At 48.4% G+C, this 23,373-nt stretch overlaps 1 protein-coding gene across 1 annotated transcript in view; it reads left to right on the forward strand.

The window, feature by feature from the left end:
• Positions 1-315: 315 nt before the first annotated feature.
• Positions 316-23,373, forward strand: part of CLCN1 (chloride voltage-gated channel 1) — a 166,327-nt gene continuing 143,269 nt past the window's right edge. Inside the window, exon 1 of the mRNA XM_075348240.1 lies at positions 316-876. Coding sequence (XP_075204355.1) covers positions 697-876 — 180 coding nt within the window. The 5' untranslated portion in view covers positions 316-696. The remainder of the gene's footprint in view (positions 877-23,373) is intronic.

Genomic DNA, 23,373 nt, shown 5'->3' on the forward strand with positions numbered 1-23,373 from the left:
GCCCGGATAACACAAGGTTCAGTTGCTCTTTTCCCCCCTTTGTTTTGCAATTGATAAAACATATAAACAATGTATCGGTTTCTGTAGCTGTTGACGCCTCCATGTTGCACCGAGCTCAGCTCTTCTCTTCTTTCGAGCGCTGACCACCTTCCATCTTCTGCTTCTCCTGCCGCTTCCCTATCTCTCCTTCCTCGTTACTCTCTGGCTATCTCACTGATATTTAATATCTCAGGTTTTGTAACTGGTCATGTGACATGCTATATATATCTATATATCACTATACCTGAGCCTGCACCGTAAGCTCCCTCTTCAGAAGCTCCTTCAGGAAGATACAGGCGAGGAGTATGAGGAGTCCATAACTTTGGCCAAGAAAATGTATTAAGAAAGATAAGAAAAGAAATTTAAACTTTAAAGAGGAGAAGACAGAAGGAAGTCACCGAGTGGAGACCCCCGTAAACAGCCTGCGAAGGGTACTGGGCATTTAATGAAGGGCACAAACGACCAAGAAGAAGAAGAAGACGACGCAAGACGTCTGATGAAAAAGACACAAAGAAGACAAATGAGCTTTAGTGACAGATAGTCTTAAGACGCAGTGAGACATCTTATAGGTAGGAGAAGGGTATGAGCTTCAAAGGGCGATCTGCAAGAGACAGTCGGTAAAGGATTACTAGGAGGTCGCTGCCAGTCTTGGGTGGTATGGAGAGAACGGAAGCCCCCAAGGAATTGCAAAACAATGGCTGCAAGTCAGGGTGGTGGGGCGATGACCCCCAATACCAATATATGCAACTACGAGAAAGCTCCAGCTATGGGATTCCCAACCAGACACCCGCTCCTGTGCCGGAGGGTTCAGGGGAGCAGCCCCCGACTCAACCCCAGGTAAGGTGATGGCCATGATTATGGCTTGTGTGGTTAAGGGGGGCTGCATCGAAGGCAGAGGGGCAGGTAAGACTGCAGAAGGCTGGAAATCTTATCAGGGCAAAGGAAAGGACTATTTATAGAAGAGAGTGGGATTCTGAGAAGGGTTATCCGGGAGAGAAAAAGGAGTTCATGGAGAGGGGCCAAGGAAAGGTTTATGTGGGAAAGTATGGAGGGGGCATGGAAAACACTAGTGGAAGCTTCCTGTGGAAAAGTGGGGGGTGTGGTGAAGACCAGAGCAAATAATACGTCCCATACAAGTGCATTGGCTTCATGATCGGGTCAGTACAAGAGCATGACCCAAATCAGGACTGCAGAGGGTTAATGTAGGAGACTTGTAGAGAGAATTTATATGTTTCTTTGGGATATGGTCGTATCTCCACAAAAATACCCTCCAAATACCTCTGCAAAAATCAGCTCCAAAACCTCCATAAAAATCGCCTCCAAAATCCTCCGCAAAAATTCCCTCCAAAATCCACTACAAAAATCGCCTCCAAAACCTCCATAAAAATCACCTCCAAAACCTCCATAAAAATCACCCCCAAAAATTCCATAAAAATCGCCTCCAAAATCCTGTGCAAAAATCCTCCCCAAAATCCATTACAAAAATCGCCTCCAAAACCTCCATAAAAATTCCCTCCAAAATCCTCCATATAAATCGCCTCCAAAACCTCCATAAAAATCGCCTCCAAAACCTCCATAAAAATCACCTCCAAAATCCTGTGCAAAAATCCTCTCCAAAATCCACCTCAAAAATCGCCTCCAAAACCTCCATAAAAAACACCTCCAAAACCTCCAAAAAAAATCGCCTCTGAAACCTACATAAAAATCACCTCCATAAAAATTCCCTCCAAAATCCTCCATAAAAATGGCCTTTAAAATCTCCATAAAATATGCATCCAAAATCCTCTGCAAAAATCCCCGCCAAAATCTTCCATAAAAATCGCCTCCAAAATCCTCCATAAAAATCGCCTCCAAAATCCTCCACAAAATCGCCTCCAAAAAAATCGCCTCCAAAATACTCTGCAAAAATCCTCTCCAAAATCCTCCATAAAGATCCTCTCCTAAAAAATCGCCTCCAAATCCTCACCAAAAAAATGCTGCAGGGAAAAAAAAAACTTTTTACAGAAAGAAAAAGTCCTTCAAAAACTCAACAAAAAGAAATGCTGCACTTTGTGCTTGAAAATCTTGCTGTTTTTAAACTCCTCAAAAGCCTCAATGTGAACAAATCCCAAGAAGGACGAGAGGCAAAACGAGGAATGAGATCTTATAGAGCAGAACTTGTGTGATTACATGGGACTGCAGGCGTCTTCAGAGAAGAGCGGGGGCTTCACGTTAGCATCGGGGACATTGCTGTTATTTCCGTTATCAGTTCTGAGGACAGCGGGAGGAATCAGAGGGCAGAGAGTTCTTAGAAATGGCTGTGCCGTGTGTATTGTGGCGCACATAAGATGCCTCTATGATGATCAGACGCACCGCACTCCTGCACCGTGATGTCTGCCGTCTGATTCCTCCTGATGAACCTGAATGGTGAAACGCGTCAAGCGGCGTTTTTGTTGGCCGCTATGTGAGGTCTCCATCATTGAAGGCACCATTTCTTTGATATATACAGTGCCTTGCGAAAGTATTCGGCCCCTTGAATTTTTCAACCTTTTCCCACATTTCAGGCTTCAAACATAAAGATAATAATGTTAATGTTCTGGTGAAGAATCAACAAGTGACACAATTGTGAAGGTGAACAAAATTTATTGCTTATTTTAAACTTTTTTAAGAAATAACTGAAAATTGGGGTGTGCAATATTATTCATCCCCTGTAAGTGAATCCTTTGTAGCGCCCCCTTTTGCTGCGATTACAGCTGCAGTCTCTTGGGGTATGGGTCTATCAGTTTTGCACATGGAGAGGCTGAAATTCTCGCCCATTCTTCCTTTGTAAACAGCTGGAGCTGAGTGAGGTTGGATGGAGGCGTTTGTAAACAGCAGTTTTCAGCTCTTTCCACAGATTCTCAATTGGGTTCAGGTCTGGACTGTGACTTGGCCATTCTAATACCTGGATACGGTTATTTGTGAACCATTCCATTGTAGATTTTGCTTTATCTTTGGGATCATTGTCTTGTTGGATGACAAATCTCCGTCCCAGTCTCAGGTCTTTTGCAGACTCCAACAGGTTTTCTTCAAGAATGGTCCTGTATTTGGCTCCATCCATCTTCCCATCAATTTTAACCATCTTCCCTGTCCCTGCTGAAGAAAAGCAGGCCCAAACCATGATGCTGCCTCCACCATGTTTGACAGTGGGGATGGTGTGTTCAGTGTGATGAGCTGTGTTGCATATCATTTGGCATTGTGCCCAATACGTTTGATTTTCATTTCATCTGACCAGAGCACCTTCTTCCACATGTTTGGTGTCTCCAGGTGGCTTGTGGCAAACTTTATACAACATTTTTATGGATATCTTTGAGAAATGGCTTTCTTCTTGCCACTCTTCCATAAAGGCCAGATTTGTGCAGTGTACGACTGATTGTTGTGCTATGGACAGACTCTCCCACCTCAGCTGTAGATCTCTGCAGATCATCCAGAGGGATCATGGGCCTCTTGGCTGCATCTCTGATCAGTCTTCTCCTTGTGTGAGATGACAGTTTGGATGGACGGCCGGGTCTTGGTAGATTTGCAGTGGTATGATGCTCCTTCCATTTCAATATGATCGCTTGCACAGGGCTCCTCGGGATGTTTAAAGTTTTGGAAATCTTTTTGTAACAAAATCCGGCTTTAAACTTCTCCACAACAGTATCACGGACCTGCCTGTTGTGTTCCTTGGTCTTCATGATACTCTCTGCGCTTTACACAGAAACCTGAGACTATCACAGAGCAGGGGCATTTATACGGAGACTTGATTACACACAGGGGATTATATTTATCATCATCAGTCATTTAGGACAACATTGGATCATTCAGAGATCCTCAATCAACTTCTGGAGTGAGTTTGCTGCACTGAAAGTAAAGGGGGTGAATAATATTGCACGCCCCAATATTCAGTTATTTATTTTTTACAAAAGTTTAACATAAGCAATAAATTTCGTTCATCTTCACAATTGTGTCACTTGTTGTTGATTCTTCACCAGAACATTCACATTTTATCTTTATGTTTGAAGCCTGAAATGTGGGAAAGGTTGAAAAATTCAAGGGGGATGAATACTTTTGAAAGGCATTGTGTGTGTGTATATATATATATATATATATATATATATATATATATATATATATATATATATATATATATATATATATATACTGTATATATTACTGCAGCTATGAGGGTTTGCTTCGCTTCTACCTAAGGGACCCCTCATTAGTGCTGGTCTGAGATGATGTACCCCATTAGTTTATGTATACACCACAGTGAGAGATCTTTGCCCTGATTCCGCACTTATTCCCCTGGGATACATCTGTGATGGGTACTTGTATTGTCTTGGAATAGATACATTGTTGCTGGGCCATTCTTTGTGCTTCCATGCTTTCCCATCGGGGGGTGCCATGTCCTCCCCTTTATATTATTGTGGGGATTTATTCTAGGCAGGGTTCCCTAGGGTGAGCGTGGTCGCCATAACCTACCTGCTGTATGTAGGGTGGTCCAGCAGGTACCAGATTTAGGGGGCACTAATGAGGCAGAGGATCAGGACATCCATGATGTTTCTCCCCCTCTTGGCCGGCTCTTTATATGTGGAACAATCAGAATTGCGCCATTACCTGAAAGACATTTCTTCCCAAATATTATTATAATAAAGGTAATTTCTATGATAGGGATTTGTGTAAACGTGAGAAGCATCAAATACCGACATCTTGTATATTTATATATATACAGCCGGTATAACCTGGGCATCTCCTGTATATAATTATATATGTACAGCTGGTATAACCTGGACATCTCCTGTATATAATTATATATGTGCAGCTGGTATAACCTGGGCATCTCCTGTGTATAATTATATATGTACAGCTGGTATAACCTGGGCATCTCCTGTATATAATTATATATGTACAGCTGGTATAACCTGGACATCTCCTGTATATAATTATATATGTGCAGCTGGTATAACCTGGGCATCTCCTGTATATAATTATATATGTACAGCCGGTATAACCTGGGTGTCACAAACCACCGGGGGGGGTCACTCAGAAATCCCCCGCGCTGGCTACCAGTACGTCACAATCGGGGGGTAACAAGTGGGGGTCACCCCTCCCTTATACCTCCCGACCGACAGACAGAGCACGTGACGCGCTCTCTAGCGCCCCTCTTATAGTCAGGCCAATTATGGAATTGCCCGACCATAAGCAAGGAGGCCGCTATACTACTTATGCCGATTATTGAAGGGTCCCCGGTGAGAGTAGGGTATATATTCCCCCGACCTCCGCGGGCGGAATATATAAAACCTCCCCGAATCTCACTGGCCTCCCCACAATAATCCTTGGCACAACTCGCTGCCACCAACCGCTTCACGGTAACTATTAGCCGAACACACAGACGTGGGATTCAAGATCGAGATAACAGAACAGCCCAAGATTAATTATATAATTTAATCGGCCTAAAGCCACACTAGAAACTACAATATATACAATAGGGAATCTACAGAATATACATAGGTCAGAGTACAGTTACAGATAAAGCATGGTTTACAAACAGGCATACACAGTTCCAGCAGTTACCTTGTGCGTCTGGCCACAGGGGGGCGCTGTAGACCAGGTTTCCAGGAACTCCCACAGATGTTTCCTACACGTGACCCCCAGCGAAAGAACACTGGAAAATGGCCGAAGTAGGGTTATCAACCTGGGCAAATCCAGGTCCCCTCCTACCTTAGTGACCTCAGAGGGAGCACTGCTCCACCCCTGGCTGGAGTTATGGACAAAATCCACAACATGGAATATGGCCATAACTTGGCCTGGGAGCGTCGTAGGCGGACGCCAACGCTCTCATTGTGACAGCTATGAATTTAGCTACAGAATGAGGGGACTCATGACCTGTCTGCCAGTTCCCCATTGGCTGATATCACGCCTGGGGTATTTCCCAAGCTCCCGCTCCCATAAAAAGGGTGTGCCAGCATCGTCCGCATGCGGAGACACCATTTTTATGGTTGCCATATTTATCGGAAATATGGCTTGCGAGATATGAACCATTTTTTACTGGAGTCGTTCTGTCTGGATACTTCCAAGCTTGCTAATTAGATAGCAGCTCCTACCACAGGGTCACGGCAGGGAGTCCTCCTGTGTCCATTGTTCCCACATCATCTCATCTCCATATCACAGGAGATGGCCATGGAGGTGTAACACCTTCACAGATGCTGGACCTCTGAGAACAAGAAGGGAGGGGGGCACTGCCAGGGAGTGATGAGCGATTATGACTGGAAGTCATAATTCATCTTCATATCCCGGGATTTGCCTCACACCTCCCCCCTTTTGAGGGCGCTAGGGGGCAGCACACTCCGGTGTTCCCCCGTGCGCCCGTCCGCGACCTCTCCTTGTCGGGACAGCCCGTCTGCGTTACCGTGGTCACGGCCCCTTTTGTGGCGAATGGTGAAGTTGTATTGCTGGAGCGCAAGGCTCCATCGCAACAATCGCCCATTCGTCCCAGAGACGGTGTGCAACCAGCTGAGGGGATTGTGGTCCGTCTCCACGATGAAGTAGCGCCCGTATAGATAGGGTTGCAGACGCTGCAGGGCCCACACTATGGCCAGGCACTCCTTCTCCATCGTGGAATAGGCCACTTCCCTTGGTAACAGCTTCCTGCTCAGGTACAAGACTGGGTGCTCTTGGCTCGCAGAGTCCACCTGGCTGAGCACCGCACCGAGGCCGAAGTCACTGGCGTCGGTCTGTACTACAAACGGCCGCGTGAAGTCGGCTGCCTGTAGCACGGGCGGGCTGGACAGGGCGTCCTTTAGGGCCTGGAAGGCTGTCTCGCAGTCCATTGTCCAATCGACTGCAGAGGGCAGCTTCTTCTTGGTGAGGTCCGTCAAGGGCTTTGCCAGGCTACTATAGCGTGGAACAAACCTCCTATAGTACCCGGCGGTCCCTAAGAAGGACATCACCTGCTTCTTGGTCCTGGGGATGGGCCAGGATGCGATGGCCTCCACTTTCTCAGGCTCGGGCTTCAGTGTTCTCCCGCCTACCCGGTGACCGAGGTACTGGACCTCGCTCATGGCCAGCTGACACTTTCCCGGCTTGATGGTCAAACCTGCCCGGTGGATCCGCCTGAGCACCTGTGCTAGATGCTCTAGGTGGTCCTCCCAGGTGGGACTGAAGACGGCAATGTCATCCAGGTACGCGGCCGCGTACCCTTCAAGTCCCTTGAGCAGGGTGTTGACCATCCGCTGGAAAGTGGCAGGGGCATTCCTCATCCCGAATGGCATCACCGTGGACTCGTATAGTCCAAATGGGGTAATAAAGGCAGAGCGTTCCCTGGCCTTGCGAGTCAGGGGGATCTGCCAATATCCCCGGCTCAGGTCCATGATGGTCAGGTACTGAGCCCCGGCCAACTGATCGAGCAGGTCATCGATGCGTGGCATTGGGTACGCATCGGCGACCGTGACAGCATTGAGCCCCCTGTAGTCCACGCAGAACCGAGTGGTTCGGTCCTTCTTAGGGACGAGGACTACAGGCGAGGCCCAAGCGCTGTTGGATGCCTGGATCACCCCCAGCTTCAGCATCTCGTCAATCTCCTGGCGCATGTGTTGCTGCACCTCCAGGGAGACCCGATATGCTGAACGCCGGATCGGGGGATGATCCCCAGTGTCCACGTGATGGACAGCCAAGTCAGTCCTTCCGGGCTGGTTGGTAAACAACCCCCGGAAGGGGAGGAGGGTGGCCCACAGCTGGGACCGTTGGTCCTCCAAGAGCTGGTGGCCAACCTCCACATCCTCAATGGATCCGCCGGCCCTAACCTGGGCTAGCATATCCAAGAGGGTTTCCGCTTCTCCCTCCTCGGGCAGGTTGCACACGGGGAGCGCACACGCCTCCCGCTCATGATGTGCCTTCATCATGTTCACATGGAAGGGCTTCCGCCTTCCACGGGCAGGGTCCAGGGTGACCAGGTACGTCACAGGGTTGAGCTGCTGGTACACGAGGTATGGGCCTTCCCAGGCTGCCTGAAGCTTGTCCTGTGGTACGGGGACCAGTACCCACACCTTTTGACCCACTTGGTAGGTCCTCTCACAAGCGTTCTGGTCGTACCAACGCTTCTGATCGGCCTGGGCTTGAGCCATATTGTCGTGTACCAGTTGCGTCAAGGCCTGCATTTTGTCCCGGAAGCGCATGACATACTCGATAACCGACACTCCAGGGGTGGCCAAATCCCCTTCCCAAGTCTCTTTCACCAGAGCCAGGGGGCCCCGCACACGTCGCCCGTACAGGAGCTCAAACGGTGAGAATCCTGTTGAGGCCTGTGGAACCTCCCGGTAAGCAAATAACAGGTGTGGGAGATACCGCTCCCAGTCACGCCCATGGGAGTCGACCAACATCTTAAGCATCTGCTTTAAGGTGCCATTAAACCGCTCGCACAGGCCATTAGTCTGTGGATGGTACGGGCTGGCCACCAGATGTCGCACCTGGACTTGCTTACAGAGGGCCTCCATCAGCTGGGACATGAATTGGGTCCCCCGGTCAGTGAGCATTTCCTGGGGAAAACCCACTCGGGAGAAAATCTCCAGCAATGCGGTGGCCACCTTGTCAGCCCGAATGGACGACAAGGCCACTGCTTCTGGGTACCGGGTGGCATAGTCCACTACCGTCAGTATGAAGCGTTTCCCGGAGCTGCTGGGGATGGCCAGCGGGCCGACCAGATCCACAGCCACCCTCCTGAAAGGCTCATCGATGATGGGCAGAGATACCAGTGGGGCTTTGGGGCGTGGCCCCGCCTTCCCCACTCTCTGACAGGTTTCACACGAACGGCAGTAGGCAGCCACATCGGCCCCCATTTTTGGCCAGTAGAAATGCTGGTTTAACCTGGCCTTGGTCTTAGCGATCCCTAGGTGTCCGGCCATCGGAATCTCATGTGCGATCCGCAACAACTCCGTCCGGAACGGATAGGGTACCACCAACTGTCGGTCCCTGGGCCACGCCTCCGGTGAACCCTGCTGGACCGTGGCCCGGTACAGCCGTCCTTGGTCCCAGACCACTCGCTCCGGGTCCGAGTCCGAGGGAGGCTGTGCCGCCTGCTCCTTAAGAGCTTTCAGGCTGTCGTCAGCTTCTAACGCTGCCTGAAACCCCTGACTAGATGTGGCCAGAATCGACGAGACTGTCACATCTTCGGTCAGTACCCCGGGACCTGTGTCCTGGCCTCCACCTGACTCGGCTGCCACTTGGTCAGAAGGGGAAGAGCTATCGGACCTCCGGGAGGCCCCTTGGCTTCCAGCACTCCCACTGCGGGTGACAGCGGCCACAGCCGCTGCGACCGTGGGTCATGCCTGCTCCTCCTCCGTTCCTGACCAAGTCGCCGGTTCAGGCAGACCGACCTGGCTTCCTGACACCCCGGTTGTGGGGGAACCATGCACCGAGATCTTACCTGGGAGCACTTCCGCTCCTGGACCGGCCCCAATCTCACCTGCCTGTTCCCCTCCTGCAGCAACAGAACCCCGCTGTGAAATCTCTGGGGACCCCACATTTGCTGTGGTAGCCCCCACCCCACACACTGGTCCTCCCCCTGCAGCACCCTGCTCTCTGCTTATCCCTGCAGAGGGCAGCAGATCCCAGCTCACAGGCTGATTACTTGTAGAGGCATTGTCACACCTTTCTCTGACCCCCTCCCCTGTCACAGCTGCAGCTGTGTGTGTGTCTATGGTGTCTGTGCAAGCAGAAATATCAGAGTTCACTCCCCCCTCTCTCACATCATTCATAGATAACACATTAACATTGTCAGGAGTCATGTCCGTACTGGCTGAAGGTTCAGCCCTTGGTGGGGGCCCAAACTGGGAGGTTATCTGCCCCAAATCTGTCCCAAGTAGCACGTTTGCGGGGATCCGATCAGTTACCCCCACCTCCCTCACCCCTCGCCCTGCGCCCCAGTCCACATAAATGTCAGCAACAGGCAGCGCCGGGTCAATGCCTCCAATCCCGGAGACAGCGAGGGTTTTTCCAGGGATCAAGTCTTGGGGGGACACCATCTCAGGCCGCACCAGAGTCACCTCCGAGGCGCTGTCTCGCAGTCCTATGGTCACAGACCGGCCGACGGTGACAGGTTGGAAGCTGTCCAGGGACCTACCACCACCCCCACCCACACAATACACCTTGGGCGGCCCTTGGGACGGGGACGGAGCCGGGGCCTTGGGACGCTGAGGGCACATGGCCTTGAAGTGTCCAGGTAAGTTGCACTGGTGGCACCGTCTTGGTTCTGCCACGGGCCTGGAGAGGGGAGTTGAGGGGGACACCCCCTGCAGTCTAGGGGCAGGTGGGGCAGTCGCAGAGTTCATCTTACCCCCTCTCCAGGTGCTGCTGGTGGCTGCTCTCCTGGCCTCAGGAGCCCGATTGTTGGTGTAGTCATCGGCCAGGGCAGCTGTAGCCGTGGACCCCTTTGGCTTCTGGTCTCGGATGAACTGGCGGAGATCCTCAGGGCAGTTCCACAAGAGTTGCTCCGTGATGAACAAGTCCAGGATCTCCGGTCCGGTGGAAAGCTGCAGGCCTTGGGTCCAGTGGTCGGCAGCTCGGGCAAGTGCCCGCCGGTGGTCAGCCCAGGAGTCCTTTGGTCCCTTTTGCAGGGTCCGGAACTTCTTGCGGTAGGACTCTGGAGTGAGGTTGTACTGTTGGATCAGGGCCCGCTTGATGGTGTCGTAGCCCTGATCTGCCTCAGCAGGCAAGTCCCCAAGGATATCCAGGGCCTTACCCCTTAGACGGGGGGTCAGGTATTTGGCCCACTGATCCTTGTCCAGATGGTGCTGCAAGCAAGTCCGTTCAAAAGCAGTCAGGAAAGAGTCCAAGTCTCCATCCTTCTCCAGCACTGGGAAGTCCTCAACACGGACCTTTGGAAGTTTGGTGTTTTGAAGGTCACATGTGGCTGATGAGGGCCGGAGCTGAGCTAGCTGCAGCTGGTAGTCACGGTCTGCCTGTCGCTCTCGCTCTCGCTCTTCACGCGCTGCCTGCCGCTCCGCAGCCTCACGCGCTGCTTGCCGTTCCGCAGCCTCAGCGTCACGCGCTGCTTGCCGCTCCGCAGCCTCAGCGTCACGCGCTGCCTGTCGCCCACGCTCGGCCATGAGTATCTCGTAGGTATCCCGGTCTCCAGCCACAAGCCTGGCCAAGGCAGCTTGAAGGAGGGCCTCTGCACCTCTCAGGCCGGAGGGATTGGCAAGTGGTGATCTGCGGCACGCTGCAGAGCCAGGTGATTCACTGTCCATTGCAGAGCGGAGGGCTGGCATCTGGCTCGTTGAGGACCCTTGGGTGAGCTGCTCCTCATCTTGTCCATCAGTGCCAGGTTGTGCAATGTCCTCTGCAGAGCTGTTCTCTGGCGTCGAGCTCCTGGAGGACTCGTGGGCAACCTCCTCATTACTGTCCACAGCACCGTCCTCCCTCTCTTCGGCTCCTGCTTTAGCATTGGCCAGTTGCCTAGCTCTGCTCCTGGTGCCATCAGCCATTCTTGCAGACTTTTGGTCACTGACACAGAACTGACACCTGATGCCTCCACACACCTTACAGTATCTGCACTCTGACACTCTAGTGTTGAGCTAGTCTGAAGACCCCAGCAGCCACAGCTGCTGCAGGCAGTCTTTAGTGTCTGGGAGTATGGGTCTCACACTCACACACACTATTATCTCGATCCCACCGCTATGCCACCAATATGTCACAAACCACCGGGGGGGGTCACTCAGAAATCCCCCGCGCTGGCTACCAGTACGTCACAATCGGGGGGTAACAAGTGGGGGTCACCCCTCCCTTATACCTCCCGACCGACAGACAGAGCACGTGACGCGCTCTCTAGCGCCCCTCTTATAGTCAGGCCAATTATGGAATTGCCCGACCATAAGCAAGGAGGCCGCTATACTACTTATGCCGATTATTGAAGGGTCCCCGGTGAGAGTAGGGTATATATTCCCCCGACCTCCGCGGGCGGAATATATAAAACCTCCCCGAATCTCACTGGCCTCCCCACAATAATCCTTGGCACAACTCGCTGCCACCAACCGCTTCACGGTAACTATTAGCCGAACACACAGACGTGGGATTCAAGATCGAGATAACAGAACAGCCCAAGATTAATTATATAATTTAATCAGCCTAAAGCCACACTAGAAACTACAATATATACAATAGGGAATCTACAGAATATACATATGTCAGAGTACAGTTACAGATAAAGCATGGTTTACAAACAGGCATACACAGTTCCAGCAGTTACCTTGTGCGTCTGGCCACAGGGGGGCGCTGTAGACCAGGTTTCCAGGAACTCCCACAGATGTTTCCTACACGTGACCCCCAGCGAAAGAACACTGGAAAATGGCCGAAGTAGGGTTATCAACCTGGGCAAATCCAGGTCCCCTCCTACCTTAGTGACCTCAGAGGGAGCACTGCTCCACCCCTGGCTGGAGTTATGGACAAAATCCACAACATGGAATATGGCCATAACTTGGCCTGGGAGCGTCGTAGGCGGACGCCAACGCTCTCATTGTGACAGCTATGAATTTAGCTACAGAATGAGGGGACTCATGACCTGTCTGCCAGTTCCCCATTGGCTGATATCACGCCTGGGGTATTTCCCAAGCTCCCGCTCCCATAAAAAGGGTGTGCCAGCATCGTCCGCATGCGGAGACACCATTTTTATGGTTGCCATATTTATCGGAAATATGGCTTGCGAGATATGAACCATTTTTTACTGGAGTCGTTCTGTCTGGATACTTCCAAGCTTGCTAATTAGATAGCAGCTCCTACCACAGGGTCACGGCAGGGAGTCCTCCTGTGTCCATTGTTCCCACATCATCTCATCTCCATATCACAGGAGATGGCCATGGAGGTGTAACACCTTCACAGATGCTGGACATTGAGAACAAGAAGGGAGGGGGGCACTGCCAGGGAGTGATGAGCGATTATGACTGGAAGTCATAATTCATCTTCATATCCCGGGATTTGCCTCACACTGGGCATCTCCTGTATATAATTATATATGTACAGCGGGTATAACCTGGGCATCTCCTGTATATACTTATATATGTACAGCTGGTATAACCTGGGCATCTCCTGTATATAATTATATATGTACAGCTGGTATAACCTGGGCATCTCCTGTATATAATTATATATGTACAGCTGGTATAACCTGGGCATCCCCTGTATATAATTATATATGTACAGCCGGTATAACCTGGGCATCTCCTGTATATAATTATATATGTACAGCTGGTATAACCTGGGCATCTCCTGTATATAATTATATATGTACAGCCAGTATAACCTGGGCATCTCCTGTATATATTTATATATGTACAGCTGGTATAACCTGGACATCTCCTGTAAATAATTATATATGTGCAGCTGGTATAACCTGGATATGTCCTGTATATAATTATATATGTGCAGCTGGTATAACCTGGGCATCTCCTGTATATAATTATATATGTACAGCCGGTATAACCTGGGCATCTCCTGTATATAATTATATATGTACAGCTGGTATAACCTGGACATCTCCTGTATATAATTATATATGTACAGCTGGTATAACCTGGACATCTCCTGTATATATTTATATATGTACAGACGGTATAACCTGGGCATCTCCTGTATATAATTATATATGTACAGCCGGTATAACCTGGACATCTCCTGTATATAATTATATATGTACAGATGGTATAACCTGGGCATCTCCTGTATATAATTATATATGTACAGCCGGTATAACCCGGGCATCTCCTGTATATAATTATATATGTACAGCTGGTTTAACCTGGGCATCTCCTGTATATAATTATATATGTGCAGCTGGTATAACCTGGGCATCTCCTGTATATAATTATATATGTACAGCTGGTATAACCTGGGCATCTCCTGTATATAATTATATATGTACAGCCGGTATAACCTGGGCATCTACTGTATATAATTATATATGTACAGCCGGTATAACCTGGACATCTCCTGTATATAATTATATATGTACAGCTGGTATAACTGGGCATCTCCTGTATATAATTATATATGTACAGCTAGTATAACCCGGGCATCTCCTGTATATAATTATATATGCACAGCCGGTATAACCTGGGCATCTCCTGTATATAATTATATAGGTACAGCCGGTATAACCTGGGCATCTCCTGTATATAATTATATATGTACAGCCGGTATAACCTGGGCATCTCCTGTATATAATTATATATGTACAGCTGGTATAACCTGGGCATCTCCTGTATATAATTATATATGTACAGCCGGTATAACCTGGGCATCTACTGTATATAATTATATATGTACAGCCGGTATAACCTGGGCATCTACTGTATATAATTATATATGTACAGCCGGTATATCCCGGGCATCTCCTGTATATAATTATATATGTACAGCTGGTATAACCTGGGCATCTCCTGTATATAATTATATATGTACAGCCGGTATAACCTGGGCATCTCCTGTATATAATTATATATGTACAGCCGGTATAACCTGGGCATCTCCTGTATATAATTATATATGTACAGCTGGTATAACCTGGGCATCTACTGTATATAATTATATATGTACAGCTGGTATAACCTGGGCATCTACTGTATATAATTATATATGTACAGCTGGTATAACCTGGGCATCTACTGTATATAATTATATATGTACAGCTGGTATAACCTGGGCATCTCCTGTATATAATTATATATGTACAGCCGGTATAACCTGGGCATCTCCTGTATATAATTATATATGTACAGCTGGTATAACCTGGGCATCTACTGTATATAATTATATATGTACAGCTGGTATAACCTGGACATCTCCTGTATATAATTATATATGTACAGCTGGTATAACCTGGGCATCTCCTGTATATAATTATATATGTACAGCTGGTATAACTGGGCATCTCCTGTATATAATTATATATGTACAGCTAGTATAACCCGGGCATCTCCTGTATATAATTATATATGCACAGCCGGTATAACCTGGGCATCTCCTGTATATAATTATATATGTACAGCCGGTATAACCTGGGCATCTCCTGTATATAATTATATATGTACAGCCGGTATAACCTGGGCATCTCCTGTATATAATTATATATGTACAGCTGGTATAACCTGGGCATCTCCTGTATATAATTATATATGTACAGCCGGTATAACCTGGGCATCTACTGTATATAATTATATATGTACAGCCGGTATAACCTGGGCATCTACTGTATATAATTATATATGTACAGCCGGTATATCCCGGGCATCTCCTGTATATAATTATATATGTACAGCCGGTATAACCTGGGCATCTCCTGTATATAATTATATATGTACAGCTGGTATAACCTGGGCATCTCCTGTATATAATTATATATGTACAGCCGGTATAACCTGGGCATCTCCTGTATATAATTATATATGTACAGCCGGTATAACCTGGGCATCTCCTGTATATAATTATATATGTACAGCTGGTATAACCTGGGCATCTACTGTATATAATTATATATGTACAGCTGGTATAACCTGGGCATCTACTGTATATAATTATATATGTACAGCTGGTATAACCTGGGCATCTCCTGTATATAATTATATATGTACAGCCGGTATAACCTGGGCATCTCCTGTATATAATTATATATGTACAGCTGGTATAACCTGGGCATCTACTGTATATAATTATATATGTACAGCTGGTATAACCTGGGCATCTCCTGTATATAATTATATATGTACAGCTGGTATAACCTGGGCATCTACTGTATATAATTATATATGTACAGCTGGTATAACCTGGACATCTCCTGTATATAATTATATATGTACAGCTGGTATAACCTGGGCATCTACTGTATATAATTATATATGTACAGCTGGTATAACCTGGGCATCTACTGTATATAATTATATATGTACAGCTGGTATAACCTGGGCATCTACTGTATATAATTATATATGTACAGCTGGTATAACCTGGGCATCTACTGTATATAATTATATATGTACAGCTGGTATAACCTGGGCATCTACTGTATATAATTATATATGTACAGCCGGTATAACCTGGGCATCTCCTGTATATAATTATATATGTACAGCTGGTATAACCTGGGCATCTTCTGTATATAATCATACAGTCCGCAGTTATTCATGTCTTCTATCAGTGGAAAGGAGTCGTCCTGAGCACATCTGGGACCTGTAGCTTTGCCCGGGTCTCCCTGAGAATATGATGTCCTCTGTCATTGAACATTCCTCCTACTTTAGTAAATATGGATTTTGGATATTTGGTTACATTTTGGATAATTTGTTCTTATTAGGAGCAGTAAACTGCCAGGGAGACCTATAACTGGCACCTACATATAGTTCTGTCAAATTACAGTGCAGTGAAGATGAGCGAATTGATTTGCAAGATCCTGGTCCACAGCCACATCTCTCGACCGTGGCCTCCAGACTAATACACCGCAATCTGCCATTCGATCTGCCGCCTTCAATCTGGCATCTTGCCCATTGCCTTCTATCCTCTGCCGCCTTCCATCTGCTGCCTTCTATCCTCTGCTGCCTTCTATCTGCTGCCTTCTATGCTCTGCCGCCTTCTATCTGCTGCCTTCTATGCTCTGCCGCCTTCTATGCTCTGCCGCCTTCTATGCTCTGACGCCTTCTATGCTCTGCCGCCTTCTATGCTCTGCCGCCTTCTATGCTCTGCCGCCTTCTGTGCTCTGCCGCCTTCTGTGCTCTGCCGCCTTCTGTGCTCTGCCGCCTTCTGTGCTCTGCCGCCTTCTGTGCTCTGCCGCCTTCTATGCTCTGCCGCCTTCTATGCTCTGCCGCCTTCTATGCTCTGCCGCCTTCTGTGCTCTGCCGCCTTCTATGCTCTGCCGCCTTCTGTGCTCTGCCGCCTTCTATGCTCTGCTGCCTTCTATCTGCTGCATTCTATGCTCTGCCGCCTTCTGTGCTCTGCCGCCTTCTATGCTCTGCCGCCTTCTATGCTCTGCCGCCTTCTGTGCTCTGCTGCCTTCTATGCTCTGCCGCCTTCTATGCTCTGCCGCCTTCTGTGCTCTGCCGCCTTCTATGCTCTGCTGCCTTCTATCTGCTGCATTCTATGCTCTGCCGCCTTCTGTGCTCTGCCGCCTTCTATGCTCTGCCGCCTTCTATGCTCTGCCGCCTTCTATGCTCTGCCGCCTTCTATGCTCTGCCGCCTTCTGTGCTCTGCCGCCTTCTATGCTCTGCCGCCTTCTGTGCTCTGCCGCCTTCTGTGCTCTGCCGCCTTCTGTGCTCTGCCGCCTTCTGTGCTCTGCCGCCTTCTATGCTCTGCCGCCTTCTATGCTCTGCCGCCTTCTATGCTCTGCCGCCTTCTATGCTCTGCCGCCTTCTGTGCTCTGCCGTTTTCTATGCTCTGCTGCCTTCTATGGTCTGCCGCCTTCTATGCTCTGCCGCCTTCTGTGCTCTGCCGCCTTCTGTGCTCTGCCGCCTTCTGTGCTCTGCCGCCTTCTGTGCTCTGCCGCCTTCTGTGCTCTGCCGCCTTCTGTGCTCTGCCGCCTTCTGTGCTCTGCCGCCTTCTGTGCTCTGCCGCCTTCTGTGCTCTGCCGCCTTCTATGCTCTGCCGCCTTCTATGCTCTGCCGCCTTCTATGCTCTGCCGCCTTCTGTGCTCTGCCGCCTTCTGTGCTCTGCCGCCTTCTGTGCTCTGCCGCCTTCTATGCTCTGCCGCCTTCTATGCTCTGCCGCCTTCTGTGCTCTGCCGCCTTCTGTGCTCTGCCGCCTTCTGTGCTCTGCCGTTTTCTATGCTCTGCCGTTTTCTATGCTCTGCCGCCTTCTATGCTCTGCCGCCTTCTATGCTCTGCCGCCTTCTGTGCTCTGCCGCCTTCTGTGCTCTGCCGTTTTCTATGCTCTGCCGTTTTCTATGCTCTGCCGCCTTCTATGCTCTGCCGCCTTCTATGCTCTGCCGCCTTCTATGCTCTGCCGCCTTCTGTGCTCTGCCGCCTTCTGTGCTCTGCCGCCTTCTATGCTCTGCCGCCTTCTATGCTCTGCCGCCTTCTATGCTCTGCCGCCTTCTATGCTCTGCCGCCTTCTATGCTCTGCCGCCTTCTGTGCTCTGCCGCCTTCTGTGCTCTGCCGCCTTCTGTGCTCTGCCGCCTTCTGTGCTCTGCCGCCTTCTGTGCTCTGCCGCCTTCTGTGCTCTGCCGCCTTCTATGCTCTGCCGCCTTCTATGCTCTGCCGCCTTCTATGCTCTGCCGCCTTCTGTGCTCTGCCGCCTTCTGTGCTCTGCCGCCTTCTATGCTCTGCCGCCTTCTATGCTCTGCCGCCTTCTGTGCTCTGCCGCCTTCTGTGCTCTGCCGCCTTCTGTGCTCTGCCGTTTTCTATGCTCTGTCGTTTTCTATGCTCTGCTGCCTTCTATGCTCTGCCGCCTTCTATGCTCTGCCGCCTTCTATGCTCTGCCGCCTTCTGTGCTCTGCCGTTTTCTATGCTCTGCCGCCTTCTATGCTCTGCCGCCTTCTATGCTCTGCCGCCTTCTATGCTCTGCCGCCTTTTATGCTCTGCCGCCTTTTATGCTCTGCCGCCTTTTATGCTCTGCCGCCTTCTATGCTCTGCCGCCTTCTATGCTCTGCCGCCTTCTGTGCTCTGCCGCCTTCTGTGCTCTGCCGCCTTCTATGCTCTGCCGCCTTCTATGCTCTGCCGCCTTCTATGCTCTGCCGCCTTCCATCTGCCGCCTTCTATCTGCCACCTTCTATCTGCCGCCTTCTATCTGCCACCTTCTATCCTCTGCCGCCTTTTTATCTGTCGCTTTTTACCATCTGCCACCTTCTATCTGCCGTCTTCATCATCGCCTTCAATCTGTTGCCTTCTGTCTGCCACCTTCTATCTGCCACCTTCTATCATCTGCTGCCTTCACTGTTGCCTTCTATCTGCCACCTTCTATCCGTTGCTTTTTACCATCTGCCATCTATCTGCCGCATTCACGTTCACCTTCTATCTGCTGCCTTCTGTCTGCTGCCTTCACTATCACCTTCTATCTGTTGCCCTCTGTCTGCAGCCTTCACCGTTGTCTTCTATCATGGTGTGATGCACAAATGACATTGTGCCAGAGCAGCTCAGAACAGGCGCTGGTGATGGCAGCAAATAGGATGTGGTCCCCAGGGTCCCATCTGTGGCCGCAGATTATAGACGTATCCACTGTAGAAGATTCTGCAAATCGATTTGCTAATCTTGCAGTATTCCTGGAGTGTCAGACCTATTGAGCGATGCCATACAGGGCTATTGTTACCTTCTAAGAATATACTATATCACGGGATCACTTTAGGATCGTGAGGGGCTGAATTCAGAGACCCCCTGATCCAGATCTACTGGTGTGGTCTCTTCACAGACAATGTCTTTTGCATTTTGTCAGCGAGTTGTTTTCTTGAAAGATGCAGCAATGTGAATGACGTCTCTGAAATCTTGTGCACGTCACTTATTTTCCTTGCATATTTGAAGCAGTTTTAGTCTTTACTATTTCAGATTTTTTGCAGGATTTTCACCCATTTAATGAATGGGGAAAAGTTTTAAAAAATGGACAAAAAAAATGCATATTTTTATGCAGCGCTTTTCCTGCCAAGAGACATTTTTGATGCATAAACCTCTGCAGCAAATACTTAATATGTGCACAGACTGTTACTTGCACAGCGCCCCCGAGGCCACCTGGCTGTACATGGAACTGCAGCACAGTTCTGTTTCCGTGACACAGGCTGGTGGTCCACGAGGGGAATTTGTAAGGAATGCTGCAGCCCCTTTATTCTCAGAATTCGTAGTGGCCTTACACAGAAGATCATGGCTGAGATTAAAGGGCTCTAATTTCCTAATTATTATTTTATCAGATTAATTTTTTTTTAATTTTACCTCCAGAAAGTTGGATGACGACCAATGTGTCCATCATTATAGTTTTTAAGTCCTCATGGCAGTGATATGGGAACGAGGATTGTGTCATTGGATCGCTGAGATTTCTGCCATTCCGGAACCTGGGAAAGCTGGATCACGAGTAAGGATGATCGAATACCTCAAATATTCGGCTTCGCGAATATTTGCCGAATAGGTCGTCGCTATTCGCGAATATTCGATGTGCAATGTAAGTCTATGGGAAACCCTGAATAGCAACTATTCGGAACTATTCGGGCTTCCCATAGACTTACATTGCACATCGAATATTCGCATAGTAATGACCTATTCGGAAAATATTCGTGAAGCCGAATATTTGAGGTATTCGATCATCCCTAGTAACGATGATTTTTTTTTCTCTTTTCCAAAATTGCTGACAAAGTTTTTTTTTTTTATTTATATTAAAGGGGAAAGTTCTTTTACTTTATAAATACAAAAACTTTTCTTTAGGAAGTGACTGCCCCCTAGATTGGGCTTTGTGCCCCTTCACGTGTCCTCCGTTACCTTTCTCCGCGGCTACCTCTCCTGTCGCCCTGGATCTATATTTACTTGTGCTATATCAGGCTCCTAATAACAGAAGTCATAAACCTGTCACTCCGGCCCTGATACCGGACAGCGGGGCCGACAGCAACGTTAAAGGGGAACCAGCCCCCTGTGCAATATCGGGCGGCATATTCTGGGTAGGAACGTCTCAGTTATTTGTGTATCAAAAAGGAAATGTATCAATATTTGTAACATTTCAGAGGAATTTCCACCTTTTTGTTAGAGTTTGTCAGTGATCAGCTCTAACCTCCGTCAATAAGTGTTTAATTTCCCTGCAAGAGACAATATGTAATCAATAAAAAAGGAAAAGTAATATTTTGTATAAATACTTTCCATTCTAATAGGTCTCAATCAATCTAAATGTAAGAATTATTTTAAAATTTGTGAACATTTTTTTTTTTATAAATCTCAGTGCCTGTCAACTTATTGTTAATATACAGAAAAAGCCCAATAAAATTTTTTTTACTTGTGTTGTGACTTTTCATATCTTCTTCTTACTTTGTGCATCTAGCGTCATACATCTAAATGTGTGCTCCTATTCTTATCTGCTAAAATTTCCCAGCAGCACCCCGCTTCTCTTCAGTGCTGCACGTCCCTCCCTCTCCTGTCCTGGCAGCTTCCTGATAGAGATAGATGATCTCAACATGGACTTTTTTTTTATTTCTATGGATGTTTTGATCACTGATAATTCTAAATGTGGTGACTGTGACCCAGTGTGACCATTATGCATCACTATTTAGAAACTTCACATTTCATTGGTGGATCCCAGGGATCTTTAGAGCACGATCACGCTGTATCCTGCAGGCAGAGCAGAGCTGAGCACAGAATAGCTGAGCTGTGCTACAATCCAGCTGTCAGGTAAATGAGGATCCCGTGAGAGGAACGAGAGATGTCTTATTGTACAGGGATAGAGGTGCATCTGTTTTTATGAATTAGACAGGGTCATGAGGTGCATCTGAGCATGCTAGACAGACAGCAATAGAATGTCCACATGGTAAAAAACCCTCTGGGGGTCATTATCAGAGGGTAATCGCTACAAATAAGTGCAGGGTTAAACATAGGTTGCTTTGATTCACAGCTGCACTGCTCAGTACCTCTATATAATGTCCTCCATGCTACAGCGGCTTTCTATTGTTTATGAGCTGGGTTCACAGCTGCACTGCTCAGTACCTCTATATAATGTCCTTCATGCTACAGAGGCTTTCTATTGTTTATGAGCTGGGTTCACAGCTTCACTGCTCAGTACCTCTATATAATGTCCTCCATGCTACAGCGGCTTTCTATTGTTTATGAGCTGGGTTCACTGCTGCACTGCTCAGTACCTCTATATAATGTCCTCCATACTACAGCGGCTTTCTATTGTTTATGAGCTGGGTTCACAGCTGCACTGCTCAGTACCTCTATATAATGTCCTCCATGCTACAGCGGCTTTCTATTGTTTATCAGGGCTGGGTTCACAGCTGCACTGCTCAGTACCTCTATATAATGTCCTCCATGCTACAGCGGCTTTCTATTGTTTATGAGCTGGGTTCACAGCTGCACTGCTCAGTACCTCTATATAATGTCCTCCATGCTACAGCGGCTTTCTATTGTTTATGAGCTGGGTTCACAGCTGCACTGCTCAGTACCTCCTATATAATGTCCTCCATGCTACAGCGGCTTTCTATTGTTTATGAGCTGGGTTCACAGCTGCACTGCTCAGTACCTCTATATAATGTCCTCCATGCTACAGCGGCTTTCTATTGTTTATGAGCTGGGTTCACAGCTGCACTGCTCAGTACCTCTATATAATGTCCTCCATGCTACAGTGGCTTTCTATTGTTTATGAGCTGGGTTCACAGCTGCACTGCTCAGTACTTCTATATAATGTCCTCCATGCTACAGCGGCTTTCTATTGTTTATGAGCTGGGTTCACAGCTGCACTGCTCAGTACCTCTATATAATGTCCTTCATGCTACAGCTGCTTTCTATTGTTTATGAGCTGGGTTCACTGCTGCACTGCTCAGTACCTCTATATAATGTCCTCCATGCTACAGCGGCTTTCTATTGTTTATGAGCTGGGTTCACAGCTGCACTGCTCAGTACCTCCTATATAATGTCTTCCATGCTACAGCGGCTTTCTATTGTTTATGAGCTGGGTTCACAGCTGCACTGCTCAGTACCTCTATATAATGTCCTCCATGCTACAGCGGCTTTCTATTGTTTATGAGCTGGGTTCACAGCTGCACTGCCCAGTACCTCTATATAATGTCCTCCATGCTACAGCGGCTTTCTATTGTTTATCAGGGCTGGGTTCACAGCTACAATGCTTAGATTACTGTATACATTCATTCATGCTGCTGCAACTTATATTAAGTGCCTGCCATGTTTTTGTCTAGTAAGTGTTTATCTCATCTTAGGCTATGTGCGCACGTTGCGTAAATACATGCAGTTACGCTGCTTTGTAGCGCAGCGTAACTGCATGCGTCCTGCGTCCCCTGCACAGTCTATGGAGATTGTGCAGGGGCCGTGCGCACGTGGCGTCTTAGAGCGCAGCGCTTCGGCTGCTTCCCGAAGCGCTGCGTTCTAAGAAGTGACATGTCACTTCTTCCGTGCGCTTTGCCGGCAGCTCCTGTTCTGTCTATGGCAGGAGCTGCAGGCAGAGCGCATGGAATCGGCTTCTTTTTTTTTTTTTCTCTACGGACATTTTCTGCAGCGATTTGAAGCGCACGTGTGCTCTTCAGATCGCTGCAGAAATGTCTGCAGGGCTAGTACGCAACGTGCGCACATAGCCTTACAGTTATATTCACTACACCACCAAGTATTATTGGGTAAAGTTCAGAATGTTACAGCGACTTTTTAGTAACTGTTTGCTTCACCTCAAGGCTGGAT

This window comes from Anomaloglossus baeobatrachus, chromosome 5 (genome assembly GCF_048569485.1).
Source record: "Anomaloglossus baeobatrachus isolate aAnoBae1 chromosome 5, aAnoBae1.hap1, whole genome shotgun sequence".
NCBI classification, from domain to species: Eukaryota; Metazoa; Chordata; class Amphibia; order Anura; family Aromobatidae; genus Anomaloglossus; species Anomaloglossus baeobatrachus.